This window comes from Octopus sinensis, linkage group LG7 (assembly GCF_006345805.1).
Source record: "Octopus sinensis linkage group LG7, ASM634580v1, whole genome shotgun sequence".
In the NCBI taxonomy this organism is placed as follows: domain Eukaryota; kingdom Metazoa; phylum Mollusca; class Cephalopoda; order Octopoda; family Octopodidae; genus Octopus; species Octopus sinensis.
The window spans coordinates 91,088,976-91,111,310 of NC_043003.1; the positions used below are offsets into that span (position 1 = coordinate 91,088,976).

At 32.7% G+C, this 22,335-nt stretch overlaps 1 protein-coding gene, 2 long non-coding RNA genes and 1 pseudogene across 6 annotated transcripts in view; 3 read left to right on the forward strand and 1 right to left on the reverse strand.

Annotated features, from left to right (window-relative positions):
- LOC118764314 overlaps nt 1-5,046 on the forward strand; it is a 21,002-nt gene extending 15,956 nt beyond the window's left edge. The window contains exons 3-4 of the long non-coding RNA XR_005000128.1: nt 2,515-2,520; nt 4,671-5,046. This is a non-coding gene — a long non-coding RNA (uncharacterized LOC118764314). The remainder of the gene's footprint in view (nt 1-2,514; nt 2,521-4,670) is intronic.
- On the forward strand, nt 2,032-2,492 carry LOC118764315. The gene is made up of 2 exons (XR_005000129.1): nt 2,032-2,325; nt 2,372-2,492. It is a non-coding gene; the product is annotated as an uncharacterized LOC118764315 (long non-coding RNA).
- Nucleotides 2,357-22,335, reverse strand: part of LOC115213800 (protein BCAP) — a 72,777-nt gene continuing 52,798 nt past the window's right edge. For all 4 annotated transcript variants that reach the window (XM_029782666.2, XM_036504909.1, XM_036504910.1 and 1 more), the window contains exons 14-18: nt 21,807-21,873; nt 19,626-19,736; nt 17,213-17,235; nt 11,189-11,269; nt 2,357-3,019 (exon numbers count right to left, since the gene is read on the reverse strand). In XM_029782666.2, the coding sequence (XP_029638526.1) occupies nt 11,198-11,269; nt 17,213-17,235; nt 19,626-19,736; nt 21,807-21,873 (273 nt within the window). In that variant the 3' untranslated portion in view covers nt 2,357-3,019; nt 11,189-11,197. The remainder of the gene's footprint in view (nt 3,020-11,188; nt 11,270-17,212; nt 17,236-19,625; nt 19,737-21,806; nt 21,874-22,335) is intronic.
- On the forward strand, nt 5,141-5,705 carry LOC115214469 (annotated as a pseudogene).

Sequence of the window (22,335 nt, forward strand, 5' to 3'; positions counted from 1 at the left end):
ATATATACATATCATATAAATATTGATATATAATATATATATTATATCATATAAATATTTATATATTATTATATATATTATACATATATATATATACAATATAAATATTATACGATACGTATATATATATATCTATATAACATGTATATGAGATATATATAGATTATATCTATATATGCTTTATATCTATATATGTATATATATATATAATATATATGCTATATATATATCATATACATCTTATATATATATGCTATACATATATATATAAATATATATTTTCATATATATATATGCTACATACATATATATACATATATATATATATATATACATACATACATATAGATACATATATATACATACACATACACATATATATATATTATATATATATAGAGCGAGAGAGAGAGAGAGAGAGAGAGAGAAATACAATAAGGAAAGTGCTGTGCTAGAATACAACAAAGGGATAAATTCACGAAAATAGTTGAGATTGAAAATGTTTTTAATCTTCATTCCTTTCGTGAACGTATCCCTTTTTTGTGTTTTAGCACCTTCCTATTTGGAAGTCTCTTATTGTATTTCTATATGAATAATATATAGTCTAATGACTAATTCCTTTTTTGTGCTAGGCCACTGGTATTAACAATTTATTATTACGTTTCTTTATTACATTTAAAGTATAAATATATATACATATATATATAAATATATATCTACATATATATATAAATATATATATACATATATATATAAATATATATCTACATATATATATAAATATATATCTACATATATATATAAATATATCTACATATATATATAAATATATATCTACATATATATATAAATATATATCTACATATATATATAAATAAATATACATATATATATATAATGTATGTATAAGTATATATATATATATACGCACATACGTAAAAAAATAAAAAAACAAATTTCACTTCCAAAAGTAGGTATTTAATATTATATTGAAAATGACATAGTAATGTGTACAGCTTTGTTAGCCAGTAAATCACTTAAATCTTTTGTGTTTCCTATACGAAATTTGATCTGTAATGTCAATTGCTTCTCTTTGATAACATTTCTGCTGAAATAGAACTTTGTGGAATGATTTTGTAATCATACGATTTTGTTTGAAACTATCACAATTTTTTTTCAATATAGTTATATAATGTATGACTAAATGCTGATATAGTTCTCTGAATATGGAGAATTATAATAACTATTCAAGATATTCAGGGAACTCTATAGAGTATAAAGTTTTTAAAACTCTATGAAATTCATTTGTGAATAACATTGCAAACTGCTTTAAAACAATTTTCAATTCTCTTTTGCGAAACTTATCTTTCTGATACGAAATGGAAAAATTTCATTGAAGCATAGATGAGATGATTGTGCTGTATTTGTTTAGTTCTATGTATACTTCCATAAGTTTGAGGAATTTGGTGATTAAAATAAATCAGAATACAATAATATGTGAACTGATTCAGTTTCTGCTAAATATACAGAGTTTTGAAATATAATGTGGATGTAAATATTGATAAATTTTTCACTATTCATGCTCACTCAATTAGCTTCTTTACATACTTAGCAATAAATTATTCAGTGGTTTATGTATAGTAATTGGTGTTCATTTACTAATTAGTGAGGGAAAGTTCAAAACACTACTACAGAGCATAAAACTGAAGTAATTGTATATAAAAATATTTTTCTATCTTAGCTCCAAAAACAACGAAAAAGTTATACTGATGTCTGTTACATGATTAATTATGGTTAACAAAAGCTGATGTTATTATAGTGAGCAAAATTAGGCTAGTAACTGGAATATACCAAAGAAATTATCTTTCTATGATATTTTTTCTCAATCAATGGAATCAATAACCACTCATGTTTTTAAGCTCATCTAAAGCTGCTATACTCAACCAAATCTAAAAGCAGCAAATGAAACTGTCACTGGCAAAAAGCATGGAATTTGATCAAGATCAATGTGCAGGGCTGCTGCTGCCCACCTTCAATATGTCCATATTACCTACAAAGTTTTGTAGTTTTGATATTGGTATCAACATTTCAGCAGACACTAACACACGAAGAATTCTACAACTTGTACTTTAGTTAGATAAAAAAAAAATCTTTTAAATAACACATAATTATAAACTAAACAATCAGTTGAAATAGTTTTGAGTGAGACAATTTATCCATTAATAAAAATACTTCATCAAACAAATACATTCACATAATCATATTTAGCATTGTTCAAACTCACCAAAATAAAGTCTAGTCAGTTTAAGATTAGATTCTGAGTTTGTATTTAGAAAACATTATTTAGAAAACATGCTTATAACAAAGTTAGACTTTGTAACAGAAATAGACTAGATCAAATCCAGCACATTTAGCTTATTTTCCCATTAATTCTAGAAGCATGTAAAATATCATGCATAATTTGAGCTTAATATAGTCAACATAAAAAAAAACATTGTAAATCTCCAAATACAGTTCACTGTTCATTGTAGCAATAGTTATTACACTTTTTAATATAGATATGGAATTACAGATACAAATCTCCACTTTAGATGTTATAGGGCAAGTCAAAGTTGTTTGTTAGTACATGCTTACTGAATATGCCTCTTGTATAAGGAGTTCTTACAAACACAGTTGCAGCCAGAAATTTGAGCATTCCAGTAAATTTGCAGATTTTAAGAGTAAAATGGTGATGACATGGTGTTTTTTCAGACTGTGAAGCAGAAGCTTCCACGCATTTCTTGAATTGCTTTTCATTTGAATGGCAATTTACCAGTTGAATGACAATTGTCATTAAACTGATAATTTCATTCCACAAATCTGACAAAGTTGATTCTTGGTGATGATTATATATCTTGTCAGCTCACAAATGCTCAAGTCTCATTTAGAAGCAGATATTTTTACTCACTGGCTAGATGTTACATAATAAACTTTAGTGATCATTGCTGCCAACATTTCTTTTCCCTTCATCATCAAAATTCTGAAAGCAAACAGAAAGAAAAAGAAAAAAAAAATGAAAATCAGTAAATTTAACATGAAATAACAGTTAGCAAAATCAAAATAACATTCTTATATTGCTTTTGTTAATTGGTTATTTCAGAAATCTCAATGTGTTTTTTTTTTTCATTTTGTCACTTTATCAACTCCAAAGATATGGAAAGTAAATTGGTAGCAATAAGAAACTGAAAAAAAGAGAGCTTCCAAAATGTTCTTCAACTATTATTATTATTATTCCACCGAGGTTGCCTTTGCCTTTCATCCTTTCAGGGTCGATAAATTAAGTACCAGTGAAACACTGGGTCAATGTAATCAACTAGTCCCGTCCCCAACAAATTCAGGCCTTATGCCCATAGTAGAAAGGATTATTATTAAGTACTGGAGTTGATGTAATTGACTTCCCCTCCCCTCAAAAACTACTGGCTCAGGGCCAAAATTTGAAATCAGTATTATTCCTGAATGAGAGAGCAACTGATACTGGGACACAAATATACAAAGCCCAATATACCCATCATGACTATCTATCTAATAAGGGTACACCAGACACCTGCATCACAACCATATGTGCACAACATAGTAATCCCATATCAAGATAAACTGAGCATGACCTTGCAGATAATGCCCAGTTAAAATTTCCTTCAGGTCGAGTAACCCATCCCAATCAAAAGGACCCTGAATAAGGTATGTTTAAGGATGATGAGTGAAACACCCATGTTTCCAGAGGGAAATTATTCACACCCAAAAGAATTCATCTCAACACATGGCTATGATGCTTCCCCACTACTGCTCGTGATCAGAGATGCACATTTTGTCAGCTACTAAGGGACATGCTCAACTGGTGAAGGTCAAGTAACTGACAAGCAAATTATTATTATTATTATTATTAAATAAGGTGGTGAAGCAATAGAATCATAAGCATGCCAAACAAAATGCTCAGCAGCATTTCATCCATCTTTATGCTCTGAGTTCAAAGCCTACTGAGGTTGAGTTTGCCATTCATCCTCTCAGGGCTGATCAAAGTAAGTACCAGCTGAGTACTGGGGTCAATGTAATTGACTATCTCCTTCCCCAAATTTCAAGCCCTATAGTAGAAGGAATTATAATTATTTTTACTTGATTTTAACAATAATAACAGTAAATAAATCATTTTATATATTTAAAATAAATAAAATAATAATAAATATAAAATCAATTATATGTTTTAATTAATTATGAACAATTATTTTTATCCCTATACTGTTATATGTGATGAATATTTTCAACAAATCATAAAGATATTGGAACATTATACTTCATTTTTGGAATTTGGTCAGGACTCTTAGGTGCCTCCTTAAGTCTAATAATTCGAACAGAACTAGGCCAACCAGGATCTCTCCTTAATGATGATCAATTATATAATGTAATCGTCACAGCCCATGCATTCATAATAATTTTTTTCTTGTTATACCTGTTATAATTGGAGGATTTAGAAATTGATTAGTTCCCTTAATATTAGGAGCTCCAGATATAGCATTCCCTTGAATTAATAACATAAAATTTTGACTTTTACCTCCTTCCCTAACCCTACTATTATCATCAAATGCAGTAGAAAGAGGTGTGGGAACCAGATGGACTGTTTACTCTCCTCTTTCAAGAAATTTAGCTAGTATCTCATCAATTCTTGGAGCTATTAATTTCATAACCACTATTATTAATATACGATGGGTAGGTATATTAATAAAACAACCAACCCCCTTTATTTGTATGGTCTCTTTTTATCACTGCAATTTTACTTCTCCTTTCTTTACCAGTCCTTGCTGGAGCAATTACTAAGCTATTAATCAATCAAAATTTTAACACCACATTTTTCAACCCAAGGGGAGGAGGAGACCCAATTTTATACCAATATCTATTTTGATTTTTTGGACATCCAAAAGTTTGTATTCTAATTTTACCAGGATTTGGTATAATTTCTCACATCGTTTCCCATTTCTCCCTAAAAAAAGAAACTTTTGGAAGCCTTGGAATAATTTACACAATATTATCTATTGAACTTCTTGGGTTTATTGCCTGAACTCATCACATATTTACAGTTGGAATAGACATTAATATATGAGCATATTTTACAGCTGCTACAATAATTACTGCAATTCCCACAGGAATCAAAGTCTTTAGTTGATGAGCTACTATTTATGGTTCCTCTATTAAATATACTTCTCCTAAACTATGATCCTTAGGATTTATCTTTCTATTCACCACTGGAGGACTAACTGGAACCATTTTATCCAATTGCACATTCCCATTACATCTTATCCATAGGAGCAGTTTTTGCCTTATTTGCAGGATTCACCCACTGATATCCACTAATCACAAGTCTATCTCTAAATCAACAATATACTAAATCCCATTTTTATATAATATTTATCAGGATAAAATATTACTTTCTTCCTACATTTCTTAGGCCGAGCAAGTATACCACAACAATTCTCAGACTATCCCGACTCTTACACTATATGAAATATACTTTCGTCCATAGGATCTCTTCTCTCACTAATGTCAGTTATATTTTTTATATTTATTGTATGAGAAAGACTAATCTCTCAACAGTCATCGGATCAAATCATTTAAATACATCTTTAGAATGAGACAATCGCCTACCAGTCAATTTTCATAACCAAATAGAAACATGAGCCTTATTCATTTAATTAAATATATTATGACCCAATGAGGACTATTAGGATTCACCACTTATAGAAAAACTTTTTTTTTCATGATCATTCTATATTTATTCTTACAATTATCTTAATACTAGTAATATATATTACAATCCTACTAATAACAAATAAATTTTCTTCATTAATAATTACAGAAAGACAAAAAAAAAAAAATCAAAACAATTTGAACAATCATTCCCAGAATAATTTTATTATTTCTTGCTCTTCCATCTCTTAAATTATCATATATTTTAGAAGAATCTATCAGCATGAGGACATCAATGATACTAAAGGTGTGAATATTCAGACTTTATAAATATCAAATTCAATTCTTATATAATTCCTTTAAATGAATTAAATGAAGGTTCATTCTGCCTACTAGAAACAGACCACCATTTAATTATCCCAATAAAAAAAACAAACACCCAAATAATCATTTCATCCACTGATGTTATTCACTCTTGAACAAACCCCTTCCTAGGAGTAAAAGGAGATGCTATTCCAGGACAACTTAGTCAATTAAACTTATATTCCAATCAACCTAGATTGTATTATAGACAATGTTCTGAAATTTGTGGAACAAATCATTCATTTACACCTATTACACTTGAAATCGTAAATATAAATACTTTTAACAACTGATTATTAAACATAAACAGATAAAAAGTTAGTTAATTAACATAAATTTGTCAAATTTAAATTACTATAGTATAGTACATTTTACATAGCTCAACTTTCCCCTTTAAATTGAATCATACTTTCTTCTATTTTGATTCTTATTATTCCTTATTTCATCTATTATATGATGAAACTATAAAAATATATATATTTTAATAAATCAAAAAATAACAACCAAAAAACAAAACAAAATATAATTGATAAAATGATAGTAGACATTTTTTCTTCATTTGACGATTACAACTCAACAACTTTATATCTCCATTCTCTAACATGAATTCTAGCCCTCTGATCTCTCTTTTTCATTAATTCCTCATTCTAAATCTTCCCATCATTTTTTAATTCCTCACTTATAATTCCTAAACAAATTATTAATATTCAAATTACTCGATCTCTTAGAAACAACTTAGGTGACTGCATAGGTGAGATGAGTGAGAAACTGCCACACAGGGAAAAAGTAACATGACTCATATATACCTGGGATAGTTCTGCCTCAAATTGAATTTGCTTGCCTTTTTATTACTGTCAGATCAAAAGTTCTAGAAACTTCAGCCAGACTGTTTGGTGGGAAAATTTATGCACTTCTTTTGAAGATTGCCATCTTAGCTATAATATCTAAAGCTAGTACTGATTGTCCATGTAGATTTTAATATCTTTATGACAACACTTCCTTTTATAGAAATACATTAGTTTGTGGTTCTAAACTGGGAAAATCTGAGAGCTATGCTTCAAATCTCAGCTAGGGTCAAGCTACAAGGTGAAAGCTATAAACTTCAAAGAGCTAACTCTAAACGTATGTTTAAATATTTGGTTATAATTATTTCATATATCCCTAATACATTAAATTATTTATTGATGATGGTATATCAGTAGCTAGTTGTTATTAACACTGCTTAGCTTCCTGATAAGTTCTGACCAATCAGATATAATATAATCAAAGATAGTCCATCCATGAACATCCATTGTATTTTTTTTTCGTCAAACAATGTACTTTGTATGACATTATTAAATATGTCCTTTAACTTTTTTAAAGTTGTAGAATGCAATCTAAAACTGATTTGATTGCTATTTCTAGCAAGTCATCTTTTGATACAACTAATATATCATGGCATATGGCTGCCAAATAGCAAAACTAATTCAATATTATTTTCAGCTTTGTTGTAAGTTTTGTAATTTAAATGTATAATACTTTCTTAAAAGATTAATAGAAAAAAAATAATAGGTCCCTTCCTCCCTCTCAAAACAAAAAAAAAAATGAAGAAATTATTTTTGCTGATGATCTACTGAATTAACAAATCAAAAATGTCAAGTAAAGGTATTGAGAATAACTAGAGAAACACATCTAAAATTGGTGGTTGAATCAATAGGAAATGGTCAACTGGTCAATGTCTTGAATTTCTTCAACAGTGCTGTCATGGTTGGTAGATCAAAACTTTTAACTCTTTTGCTATCACATTTATACTGAAATTGCACTGCCTTTGCTTCAGTCAATTTTGAAAAGAATGAAGAATTTGGTAAATTAATTTTGCTACTATTAAGCTAATGTTTGGAACATAATTAAACATGAAATTATGATGGAAGGTTTTAATTAGAATCCCTTTAACCTTTTTGTTACCTTCTGTTGAAATATACTACATTCGTTTCAATTTATTTTAAAAGTAATGTAGACTTTAGTAAAACAACTTTGTCATTATTAAGTTGGAGTTAGGAAAATAAATTAACATGTAATTTTTATAGGAGGTTTTAATTTAGATCAGAGTGAAGGGTAGTTTCATGGGGATTGGTATCAGAAGGGTCAATGATACCATACATTTAACAGTAAGGACGACAAATGACAATGAAGATACTCTATTATTAATAAATATTTCATTGACTTGCACTGGTGAACTTAAACTATTTACTCAAAGGCCATGGGAAGATAACATTTAAAATATCACCCCAGTATATCTTTTTTTGAATCAGTACATGGAGATAACATTCTCAGTAGTGCTATGATAACTTAAATGTTACCTATAGAATACTGCTCAAAGTTCCATAGGCAAATAATTCAAAACACCCAAGCAAGACTCATTAGCACTGATGATTTGAAGTGCTATAACCAACGAAGCACCACTAACGACTATTACTGTGTAGTGTTGCATAACATGTCTAAGAAAATCAACCTTTTAGAATAATTTTTCTCTGTCCAAGATATAAACAAGGGGTGGGTTTCAGTTCACAGTAGCTAACAAACTATTTGTTAATAATATAATATTGCTACTACTCCCAGTAAAGGTTACACCACTGTGTGAAATATATTTGTAGCAAGATTGATGGGGTCAATAAGTGTTGGCATGAACAGAGTTCACACTCATACCTTCAACTCAATAAGTTGTGATCATTAATCTTTTAATGTATCTAATAATAAACAAAAACACAGCAGTCCTATTTCGTTTGAATTTTTAGTGGATTCAAATTCTTCCACATGTCTGATCCTGAAAAATTATCACACTACTATTATATCCAAATAGAGAATTGATGTAAAACCATATAAAAATATGAGGTATAATTGCCATCTCAATATGGCTAACCACTAAGGGTGGGTGTTACTGTAGTTTGTAGCCCCAGGAGAACATCGTCTCCAGCTGGCTTTAGGCACACTTTCTGTGCTCTTATGGTATTTGCAAAGGGAGGTCATCCCTCCCTCGTCAACCTAAGTGATACGCACAGACTGCAGTTTCTAGGTATTGACCTGTCTGCAAGCAATAATGAAAGTGCAGTCCGTGCGTATCACTTAGGTTGACGAGGGAGGGATGACCTCCTTTTGCAAATACCATAAGGGCACAGAAAGTGTGCCTAAAGCCAGCTGGAGACGATGTTCTCCTGGGGCTACAAGCTACAGTAACACCCACCCTTAGTGGTTAGCCATATTGAGATGGCAATTATACCTCACATTGTCGTGCAGTTACTGTTTATACCTCGTTCAGAGGTTTATTATTGCATATAAAAATAAATCCATGGTAACTAACAGCTCAGTTAATAACAGGTTGTTAAACTCCAACACATTATTACATTACAGTAAATCCAAATGGAACCAACTTGCATGTATATACATAATTGGCTAAAACAATCTTTAAGAGCCACATATTTATAATAGAAAGCAGAAACTTGATGTACTTTATCTCGGTAGTGCTTAGTGTAAGGGAGCATATATATCCACAATAATTAAGAGCTCAAGTAATATCTGGTCATTACATTGCAAGAAATCCATGTATGTACATAATCAGTTAAAACAGTGTTATAGAGCAGCATATTTAGAATATCAGGTCAAGTTAAAGTTTTTTGTTTAGATTTTCACTGATGATGCAACTTGTATCATCATGCTATATCATTAATGTAATGCAACTCATCAAACTGTTGCTGAATTGTTTAAACTTCATTTTCACATGTAACATATAAACATTAATTGTTTATTCTTTATCTTACAGCTTTGAAAATGAATGTGAAAAAATTGCAATTAGAGCTATTTTACACTCTCTGTAAAAAGAAAGATGGAGTACAAGGCCAGTGGCAAAAGAAATTAATGATTTGGAAGGCCCAGGAACTGTCAACAAACATGTGGCACAAAACTGGTTCAGATGTTTCAAGAAAAGTGACACCAGCCTTGAAGACAAATCAAGGTCAGGGAAATCTTCTGTTGTGGAAGATGAGGCTTTGCTTGAAATGGTTGAACAGCAAGGCCTAAGCATTTGTAAAATGTCAGCAGAACTTGGTCTTTCACAAAGAGCCATCAATCAACACATCCATATGCTTGACCTTGTGAACAGACACTGTTGAGAAGTTTCTCATGAATTAAGTAATGATCAACCTCAACACTTGCAAGCTGCTGGCCAATCCTTGAGATGCCTGTTTTGGCATCAAATTGTAACTGGGAATGAAAAATGAATCCATTTTCATAATCCTAATAAGAGAAATTAGTGACTTTGTTCTGGCAAGGCTTCAGAACCTGTTGTCAAGCAAAGACAGTTTGAATAGGTTATGTTGTGTGCTTAGTGGAGATTTGAGGGTGTGTTACACTTTGAGCTTATCCCAAATGGTCATTCTGTGAATGCTAACTATTATGCTTAACAACTACAGTTAGCGTATGATGCTTGAAAGCCTGCTACTAGGCATTGGTCAATTGAAGACACACACATCTACATCACAATGCCCCAGCACACACTACCATTGTGACCAACCTCAAGCATAAGGAACTTGAGGGGTTGGAAGTGCTGCCTCACTCTGACCACAGTTCAGACCTTGCACCCTCAGATTACCAATGTCTCCAAGCCACAGCTCATTTCCTACACAGATTGAGGTTCAATAATGTGGATGAGGTTGAAAATGGGTATAAAGAGGGGTTTTTTTCTTACCTCTAAGCCAACATGAAAAGACAATAGAAGATGATAGGATATATTTTGATGAATAAATGCTTTTCATATGTATTTTGTTTGAATTTTTAACTAAAGCTTGAAATACAAAAACATGTTTGACTTAACCTGGTAAAAGCAGATAAGCATAAATTTCATATATAGTTCATATTCTAATTGTGCTCAGTAGCTGTTTAATTAGAATAAGTATCATTAATTCGATAATTATGTTAGTGTTATTAAGTTCAATTTCTTTAATCTATAAGCCGTTTACCCAAACAGGTTCAAAAGAATATTTCTGAAACAATAAAATCAAATGCAAAAAAACAAACTCAAAAATACCTTGATTATGGTTAAAATATATAAAATACAAAACATATTCAAACTATTAACCTTTTATTGTCATTTTGTGTCCACAGCTGAATCAAAACCATTGAAGGAAGGAGGACCATCAACCTCTATATCGAAGTCCATCTAAAACAAGATGAAAGAAAGAGACATGGAGATAAAAAAGAGAAACTGCAAGTAAGTCGGGGTTTAGAGATGCTATTAAAATTCAAGGAATCTTTGGTTAAAAATTACATCTGTACAAATAATTTTTTTTTTAAGTTGTTCATGTGAAAGATAAGCAAAAGAAAGTAAATGAGAGTTTTTTTCCTTCTTTTAATCCTTCTGTCACTATATTTCTGTTGAGATACATATATCTGCACACATATATATACCTAGGTGACCAAGTCTGTAGTGGGGGTGGATGCTCAGAGAGTGTTGCCACTAGAATAAGAATAGCCTGGGCAAAGTTCAGAAAGATCCTATCTGTACTGGTGCCAAAGAGCCTCTTGCTCAGAGTGAAAGGTAGACTGTATGATGCATGTGTGCAAACTGCCATGCAGTGAAACATGGGCCGTGACTGCTGAAGATATGCATAGGCTTGAAAGAAATGATGCTAGTATGATCCACTGGATGTCAGTGTGCACAATTGACAGAGTGTAAGCATCCTGAGAGAAATGTTGGACATAAGAAGCATCAGATGTGGTGTGCAAGAGAGAAGACAGGTGGTGTACGAAACAAACAGATGTATTAGTATAATGCTCAGAATTAGAAAAAGTCTTTTACGTTTCAAGTCTACGCTCTTCTACAGAAAGGGACACAGAAAAAAACAAGGAGAGAAAAAATATGTGTAGTGGCTAACGATCTATCATGGCGACTAGTGCCAGACAGAAGAATCAAACACAAGCGGGAAAGTAGGGGAGATAACAAGGTAAAGAGGACCCGCAACACGAAGGTGCGTGTGTATATAAGAGAGAATGTATGTGCATGTGAAAGAGGGCTGGTGGTCTGCACTTGTGCATGTATGTATGTGTAGGTGTGAAGATATGGGGGATGGGCATGTGGGTGGTGTGCTGTGATGTTGTTGTATATACATACATATACATATATATGTACATATACACACACACATATATATACATGTACATACATACACACACATATATATACATACACATACACACATATATACACATATACACACATATATATACACATATATATATATATATATATACACACACACACATATATACACATATATATATATACATATATACACACACACACACACACACACACATATATATATACTAAACATATTGTGGTCACTAATGGATTTGTATATATGTAGATGCATATGTATATATATGTGTTTATTTATTCATGTAGGTTTGTTTGTGTGCATGCATGTGGTAGTTTAAAGTATTATTTTATGTTATCTTTCTTGTATATTAGATATTATGTATAGACTTCAGTAAACTTTTGTGTATGTAATGTTTGTATAGGTTTGTATGTATGTAGGGGTATATATGTACCGGAGTAAACACATAAATGTGAAACAAGGTGGAAAAAAGAGTACTCAAATACCAGTGGTAGAGTAATATGCTTTATTTAAAAGCAGCAGAAAATTCACCAAAACCTGTTACTCTGAGTTTCACGTTCCCATTCGTCTAGCAAAAACTGTCCGACGAACGGGAACGTGAAACTCAGAGTAACAGTTTTGTTGAATTTTCTGCTGCTTTTAAATAAGTATATATATATATATATATATATATATATATATATATATATATATAGGTATATATATTTATATATATATATAGGTATATATATTTATATATATAGGTATATATATTTATGTATATATATATGTGTACGTGTATATGTATGGATATGTACGAGGGACGTTCAATAAGTAATGCCCCTGACCCACTTGCAGTTGTTTGATCTTGCTGAAATTTTGCATGTGCAATTATTTATATCTCTACAGATTAAGTGGCAAATTACAGCTCTTAACTAATTGTATTTTCTGGTTTACAGGTGTTTGAACTGAGTCAAGTGTGAAATGGAGCCTGTTGAGTTTAAATATGATCCGGTTTTTGTATTTGAAAGGACACACACCACAGGAGACTTTTGATGAAATGAAAGTAACTTATGGTGATGATGCCCCATCATATGACCTTGTAAAACGCTGGCATCGTGACTTCAAACATGGTCGGAACTCTGTGGAAACAGCTCCCAGATCTGGTCGCCCCCCCCTTCTGCCACTGATGATGCATCTGTCCGTCAAGTTGAGGCTGCCATTTTGGAAGATCGACGCATAACTATTCGCCAAATAGCCCATGAGGTCAAGATTAGTACCAGGTCTGTGAAAACTATCATTCATGACCATTTGCATATGCAAAAGGTGTCTGCCAGATGGATTCCCAGGTTGCTCACACCTTTCCAGAAGCAAGAACGCGTCGAGTGCTCGAGGATGAATTTGGAGATGTGCCAAGAAGATGAGTCAAAATTTTTCAAAAGACTGATTCCACAGGATGAAACTTGGGTCCATCACTATGATCCAGAGACCAAAGCCCAGTCAATGCAGTGGAAGTACCGTGACTCACCTCCTCCAAAGAAGGCAAGGGTGCAACCCTCCACTGGCAAGGTCATGCTCACAGTCTTCTGGGACCAGGACGGAGTAGTGATGACAGATTTCCTGGCAAAGGGTACCACAATTACAGGAGCTATTATGCTTCACTTCTGAGGAAATTAAGAGAAGCTATCAAAATCAAGAGGCGGGGCAAGATCAGCAATGGCATCCTCCTCCTCCAGGACAACGCTCCAGTCCACAACTCGCGTGTCGCCAGATCAAAAGCACAGGCATGCGGCTATGAACTCCTCCCCCATCCCCCCTACTCTCCTGACCTTGCACCCTCTGATTTTCACCTCTTCCCAGCCATGAAGTTGTTTTTGAAAGAAAAACGTTTCCCAGATGATGCAGCCTTGACTTCTGAAGTCATGTCGTGATTGGAGGACCAAACTGGGGTCTTCTACAAAAACGGTCTCCGGAGCTGCATCAAACGATGGGAGAAATGCGTAACTCTGGGTGGTTCCTGTGTAGAAAAAGACTAATAACTGTGCCAAGTTTCGTTGCTCTACTGCTATGGGAAGTGGGTCAGGGGCATTACTTATTGAACGCCCCTCGTATATGGGTAGATATTGATACATATGTTTTTGCATGTAGTATGGCCTTTACTGGTGTTGGTATTATGTTTTTTCATTTTTAAACTATGATGTATAATTGCTTGTGGGGTTATATGTATATGTGTGTGTGTATATAAGTATATACTCCCTATATGTTTGTATTTGTTTATATGAATATGGAGTGGTATAGGTATGTTGGTGTGCATTTATCTATGTATTTACTCCTTTTGTTAGTATTAATCTGATTGGAACTACTAATGTTTGCTTTCTGTATCTGTCTATCAATGTTTAATTGTAGACATACTTATTAGGGTTAATTTTGTAGGCAGCTGTATATTTATTGATGCAGAAATGTAGATGCATGAATTTACGTGTATGGATTAGTGTGTATGTATGTATGTTTGTTTGTGTATGTATATGTGTTTGTTTATGCGGATTGTAAGAGGGAATATGTATATATGCATGAATGTATATGTATGTATATGTGTATATATATGCATATATATATATATATATATGTATGTGGATATGTATTTATATATTTATTGACAGTTTTCTCAGCCACATTTATGTATGTATGCTTGTGTATATGCGAATGGATGCATACGTATATTTATATGTATTCCATTAGATGTAAGTTTGCGTTGTTTATCGTATACTTTTTTGTTTAAGTATGCATAGCTGTGTATGTATGTGTAAATGCAATTCGAAAGTGTAAAATAAGATAGAAGATATAGTTGTTTCTGTTTTCGTAATGTGTAACTTTATAGGTGAGTATAAATCACTTCTTAGGTATAAATACGGTCGAAGATATAGTTCTCTGTTTTTTGTAAATACCTATCCAAGTTTTAACATATAAATGAATGGACTTTTATTTAATTTATTTAGTTAAGATAAACTATTATGATCTATTCAACTAATAATCTGACCCCATATTGTTTTAAAACAGGCCTAACGGATGAGCTTAAACGAATTAGCCAATTGGAAATAGATCATGAATTAAAGTGACCACACACACACACATATATAATTAAAAAATATCAAGGTAGGAAAAAATGTTAGTAATTGTTACTACCAGTGGCCTAGCATGCTGATGAGAACTTCGCCTAGTAAATTACTTTATTTGTTAATTTAGAGTTCGAAACCGTGGTTCAGGAGATAGATGGTAAATGTTTTTATTTTTTCATTCCCTTCAAAATTTATCCCTAATAGTGGTTTGGATTTTGGCTACTCTTTCTAGTGTGATAGGTGTCCTATGATGGTCATCTCTTATGTGTTTAAATGTATACTGTATTTATATATACACATATATATACATATATATATACACATCCATATATATATATGCATATATATATATGGATGTGTATATATGTATCAAATGAAATAAATGAAAAACAGGACACAAAGAATGTTGCGGTACATATGTTTTGAGCATTATAGAACACCTTATTCTTACATCAATGCATAATCGACATAACAGATAGTTCAAAAGCCCTTTTCATAGGTGTACATGGTATTATTAGACTCCAAAACAAATCGTCTATACCGTTTTCTCACTCAATATAGATTTACAAAAAAATTACTTTCCCAGTGATACTCGGTTTACCTACCATTATAAACAATACCGAATGTTTTTTTCTCAAACCTTTCATAATGTGATACAAGTCTTTGGTGTAGCAATTGCGTGCGGCTGAAAAGGGCTTTTGAACTATCTGTTATGTCAATTATGCATTGATGTAAGAATAAGTTGTTCTATAAAGCTCGAAACATGTACCACAACATTCTTTGTGTCCTGTTTTTCATTTTATTTCATTTGATACATATATCCTCTCACCTATGCTACTAGCTGGCATATACAGGTGCTTACATTTATCAAGTATTCACCCTGAATTTATTGTGTATATATATATATATATATATATATATATATATATATATACATATACATATACATATATATATATACACATATATATACATATACATATATATATACACATATATATATACATATATACACATATATATACACATATATATATACATATATACACATATATATACATATATACACATATATATATACATATATACACATATATATACATATATACACATATATATACATATATACAGTCGCCACTGATATATTTACATGTCATCATCATCATTTAACGTCCGCTTTCCATGTTGGCCTGGGTTTGATGATTTGACTGAGGACTGGCAAACCAGATGGCTGCGCCAGGCTCCAATCTAATCTGGCAGAGTTTCTACAGCTGGATGCCCTTCCTAATGCCAACCACTCCGAGAGTGTAGTGGGTGCTTTTACGCGCCACCGGCACAAGGGCTCGTCTGGCGGTACTGGCAACGACCACGCTTGCATGTTCTGTTCACGTGCCACCGGCACAAGTGCCAGTAAGGCGACGCTGGTAACGATCACACTCAAATAGTGCCTTTTACATGCCACCGGCACGGAAGCCAGACAGCTGCTCTGGCAGTGATCCCGCTCAGATGGAGCTGTTAGCGCTCTACTGGCACAGGTGCCAGTCATCGAATTTGGTTTAATATATACATACATACATACATACATACATACATACATACATACATACATATATACATATATACAGTCGCCACTGATATATATATATAAAATAAATAACAGTTTTTAAAAATAAGTACTGACATGGATTTATTTGACTAAACTCTGCAATGTAGTGCCCCAGCATGGCCTCAGTCAAGTGACTGACCGAAACAAGTAAAAAAATAAAAGAATAACTGAAAGTCAGGACTGTGGTTCAGTTTTAAATGTACTGCAGTCAACAGAATAGGGGTATTCTAACAAGAAATATACAGGTATAAAGAAGACAATTAGTAATGTTTTTGCTTACTTACGTTTGATGGAAACTGGAGAGAATCTGAAATGTATAAAGCAAAAAACTTAATTACTATACCAGTATTAATAAGGGTATTTAAAATAACTTATAGTATGAAAACATAAATTTATTGATAACCTGTTTAATGTTTTAGACTCCTTTAATCAGTATGATTGACAAGACACATTGTGTTTTATTATATGTAAGATATATTATACAGGGTGTCCCTAAATTATTTTTATAACTTCCACACTTCTGTACATGAGATTGTAAAGGTAATTTATTATCCCATCCCAAACTTGTCATCTGAAAAGGAGTCCATAGTAAGCATGTCAGAGGTTAGATTAGTTGAAAACATACAAAACCTTGATTATTACCAATTTAATTTAGTGTTATTAGTGGGCAACATAAAAAAACGAACTTCCATTTTATGAGCATACTTGACTACCTGTGACCTGTTGGGTCACCTGGAAAGTCTGAATTTCCCAGCAATGGAGTTTTGTTTCATGGATTTTTTTTTCTTTTCTAAGTTATTTCGCATGCTTTCAACGAATGTGACATCAAAATTATATGTAAACGGCTCCTTTCCTCAGAAAAGAAAAGATTTGGCTATTTCTTACACACCCTGCTACCACATAGCAGGTATTTCAGGTCCTTTATCGCAAATAGCAGTTACATGGTAGCAGGGTGTGCTAGAAATAGCAGCCAAATCTTTGGAGCTGAGATACATTGAATGCACTCCAAAAACATTTTGTAATTATTCCTTTGGGGCAATCTTTCGCTTCGACTCTCAGAACTGTCAGCCGGATCAGTTGGTTTTGTTTGTTAACTTCTGTAAATTTTTTTTATTTATTTACTTTTGTTTTAAAGTGAAAGAGAGGAGAAGGTGAAAGATGTATGAATGTGTGTGTATGAGAATGAGAGAGGTGTCACTTACACATACACAATAACACATATGTTCACTCACTCACTCTCTCTTTCACACACACATGCACACATACATACAAAAATTATGTATGCATATGTATTGATTTATGTACGTACACATGACAACATTGATACTGTTTAGACTCAGATCTTATTAACAGGTCACTAATATTAAAAAAAAATTGTTTTATACTTTTGGCATGCAAATTAGTTGATCCAGTTCTCTGAAGCTACTGGATTTGTTGTGTATATAAACAGATTCCCTAATTGTTTCTCAAGGACTGGTCAAATTGATATAGATATCTCTGATGAAGGGTCAAAAATTGATGAAGGCTATTCATCACTTTTTCCAATCAATAAAAAAATAGTTAAATTTGCTATGTTTGCATATTAACAATGTAGGCTTATGCATGTGTGAGGGTGCATGGCCAAGATCGTGAAATTGTGGTTTCAATTTTCAATTTCCGTGACCAGGTGGTGCATTGTGTTCTTGAGCAAAACACTCCATCTCCCGTTGCTCTGCAATCACTGACACCTTACGCTTGGTACATGGTGCACCTGTTCAGGCAACATTGATTTGATAGAGAGAGTGAGCTAATGTGCAGCAGAAACATTTGATCACTATAAACAAATCATTTGTGCAGATTGTTTGGCAATAGCTGAACACTCATATGTCATCTTTGACAAGAGAGTCCATCGTGTACATGTGTGGGTGTATGTATACTCTTTTACTCTTTTACTTGTTTCAGTCATTTGACTGCGGCCATGCTGGAGCACCACCTTTAGTCGAGCAAATCGACCCTGGGACTTATTCTTTGTAAGCCCAGTACTTATTCTATCGGTCTCTTTTGCTGAACCGCTAAGTGACGGGGACGTAAACACACCAGCATCGGTTGTCAAGCAATGCTAGGGAGACAAACACAGACACACAAACACACACACACATATATAAATATATATATACGACAGGCTTCTTTCAGTTTCCGTCTACGAAATCCACTCACAAGGCATTGGTCAGCCCGGGGCTATAGCAGAAGACACTTGCCCAAGATGCCACGCAGTGGGACTGAACCCGGAACCATGTGGTTGGTTAGCAAGCTACTTACCACACAAGCCACTCCTGCGTATATGTATGTATAAAAATATATGCATGTGTTTCTGTGTACCCTTGTCATGACATTAGCACCATCATCATACAAGAGAGATTGTTCGTTTCCAGTCTTCCGTAAAAAACATGTCTGGCCACGGGAAAATATTACTTTGCTTGGAAATAGGTGAAAGTTGGTGACAGGAATAATACCTAGTCATAAAATTCCATCTGAGTCATACAAGCATGGAAAAAGTGGATGCTAAACAATGATGATGATGATGGTATCAATACTATATATAAAAACAACTACTCCTAGTTCACAGCCATTTTTCATTATTATTTAAAATATATATACCAACAAAAATGAAATTCTAATTAAAAAAAAAAATGCAATTTAGATATTTCTGATACTAACCAGGTTTACGGCCTTTACAAATAGCACAATTGTAGGCCCAAGGTTTGTTTTCCAAAGTACAAGACGGACATTTCCAGTTAGATATATCAGACATAGTATCATCATTGTCATCTGCAATAAAGAGGAAACAAGATTTAGTTTGTTATAATTAAGTACCAATTTTGTTTTTTAATACAGCCTTGTTCAGCAAGAAAATAAAGGAATATTTATTTTCCCAATATGAATTTGTGTGATAACTATCACATGATGTTAAGATAAGGAGATAGTAATGCACGCACACATGCACACACACACAGATAGATACAAGTATGGCTGTGTGTACAAGATATAGGCACAGGTATGGTTACATGGTTAAGACACCTGCTTTGCAATCACATGGTTCCAGGTTCAATGCCATTGTGCAAATATCTTCTTTTATAGCATCAAGCTGACCAATGTCTTGTGAGTAAAATTGATGGATGCAAACTTTGTGGAAACTTACCGTGTGTGTGTGTGTGTGTGTGTGTGCATGGGTGTAGATGTGTGTGTATGTGTTACAAGGAGTGTCCTTAGTTTCCAGTCTTCCATGAAAACATGTCTGGTCATGAGGAAACATTACCTTACTTGGTAACAAGTGAGTGTTGGTGACAGGAAGGGTACCCAGCAGCAAAAAAATCCACCTCAACAAATTGTCTCATCCACGTGAACATGGAATAGTGGATGTTAAAATGATGATGATGATGCATTTGCATTACAAATAGAGACAATTTCATAACATTTTCTCGGTGATATTGACTGGGGTGTGAATAAGGTTTGTGGTTTTCATCCCTTATTTTAAGTGAATGTAATATAAGAATCAAAATGTAGGTCATAGACTTGGCTGACTATCACCAATACCAAGACTACAGAGTTCACCATCTATTTCCCTACATTATCAGAACTTACCAACATTACATAAGTTTTGAGATGGGTGATATTTCTGGCAAGAAATGGGTGTATTTTATTGAACTGACTCCAGTATTTGACTGGTTTTTATTGAGTTGATTTGTCACAGGGGACTTAAAGGTAATGTCAGTCCTACCAAGATTAGAACCTTGAACAATGAGGTATTGAACTTTAGAGAAAAAAATAATTCTGTTCTATTTTCTGTCACCCTGATAATCTTGTCCACCCTCATCATTAACAAATCCATCTTGGATAAGTATATTCTAGAGTATCAGTTAAGCTTTCAATCAGATAAGTCTGTAAATTCCAATTGTGGCATTTTTTTTCTTTTTTAATGTAGGTACAGGCATGGCTGTGTAGTAATAAGATTGCTTCTCTACCACATGGTTCTGGGTTCAATCCCACAGCTCGGTGCCTTGCACAAGTGTTTTCTACTATAGTCTCGAGTCAACAAAGCTTTGTGAGTGGATTTGGTAGACAGAAACTGAAAGAAACCCGTTCATGTGTGTGTGTGTGTGTGTGTGTGTGTGTTTGTCTCCCATTACTGCATGACAACTGGTGTTGGTATGTTTACATCACTGTAACTTAGCAGTTCAGCAAAAGAGACTGATAGAATAAGCATTAGGCTTTAAAAAATAAGTACTGGGGTTGATTCATTCAACTAAAAATTCTTCAAGACAGTGTACCAACATGATTTAATTTAAATAAAAGCAGGGTATTTTGTTTGAAATATGGCAAGAAAAAGTTAATGTGATCTAAATTAAAACCTTTCACCAAAATTTTGTTCTATGTTCTAAAGACCAGCCTAATAATGATAAAGTTATTTTAGTAAATATTTCATTATTTTCAAAAGTAATTGAAACAAAGGTAAAGTATTTCAAAAGAAACATGACAACTAAAGGGTTAGTGTAATTCGCAGGCAGAATCAGCATGACATAGGTTGGGCCTTTGAATTACATATACAATCCATTCAATGGGCTTCCACAGTTTCTGTCTGCCCAGTTTCACTCACAAGGCTTGGGTTGAACCAGAATGAACCAGAATACACAAAAGGATTACATTCAGAATCTCATGATTACAATGCAGACTGCTTAACTGTTTGAGCAAGGTGGGTCCATGATCATATATACACATCCAGAAATAAATGATGGAGAAAAGAAAAGAATTAAAAGAGTGAAAAACCCAACAATTATAACAAAAATAAATAATCCAAGTATTCATGCTTTCTGATAAGTAATACTAAATATAGATACGTACTCGTGGTGTTCGGTGTTAATGCAGAAATCCTCTCAAGACGTTTCATGTGTTTTTCTGCTTCGGATGTCTACAAAATATAAATGGACAAATACATATGGTAATTAATATGGATAACTAGAGTGTTATTTGTCATATGATGGGTAACATTAAAAGTATGCTTTTACCACTATGGAGTAATATTTTTTTTAAATGGCATACTTAATTATAAATTAATTTTTATCAAATTTCTTGGTGTTTATACAAAGTAATGAAATGAATACTAATTTTCAAAAGAAAAAATATTTATTACCTTAAAATGAAATTAAAAATATAACAAATTCTTTATTTATAAAAATTGCAATAAACATGTCATTATTTTTCTCAATTTTATAAAACATAACCACAATCTACTCCAAAGAAAACCGATCACTAAAATTTCAATTAAAAATGTGTATTTTTTAGAAAGTTATATGATCTTCATCTGCACCTCACCTCTTATTTTAACTCTCTCTCTCTCTTTTTCCCTACTTCTATACAATGTAAAGTGTAA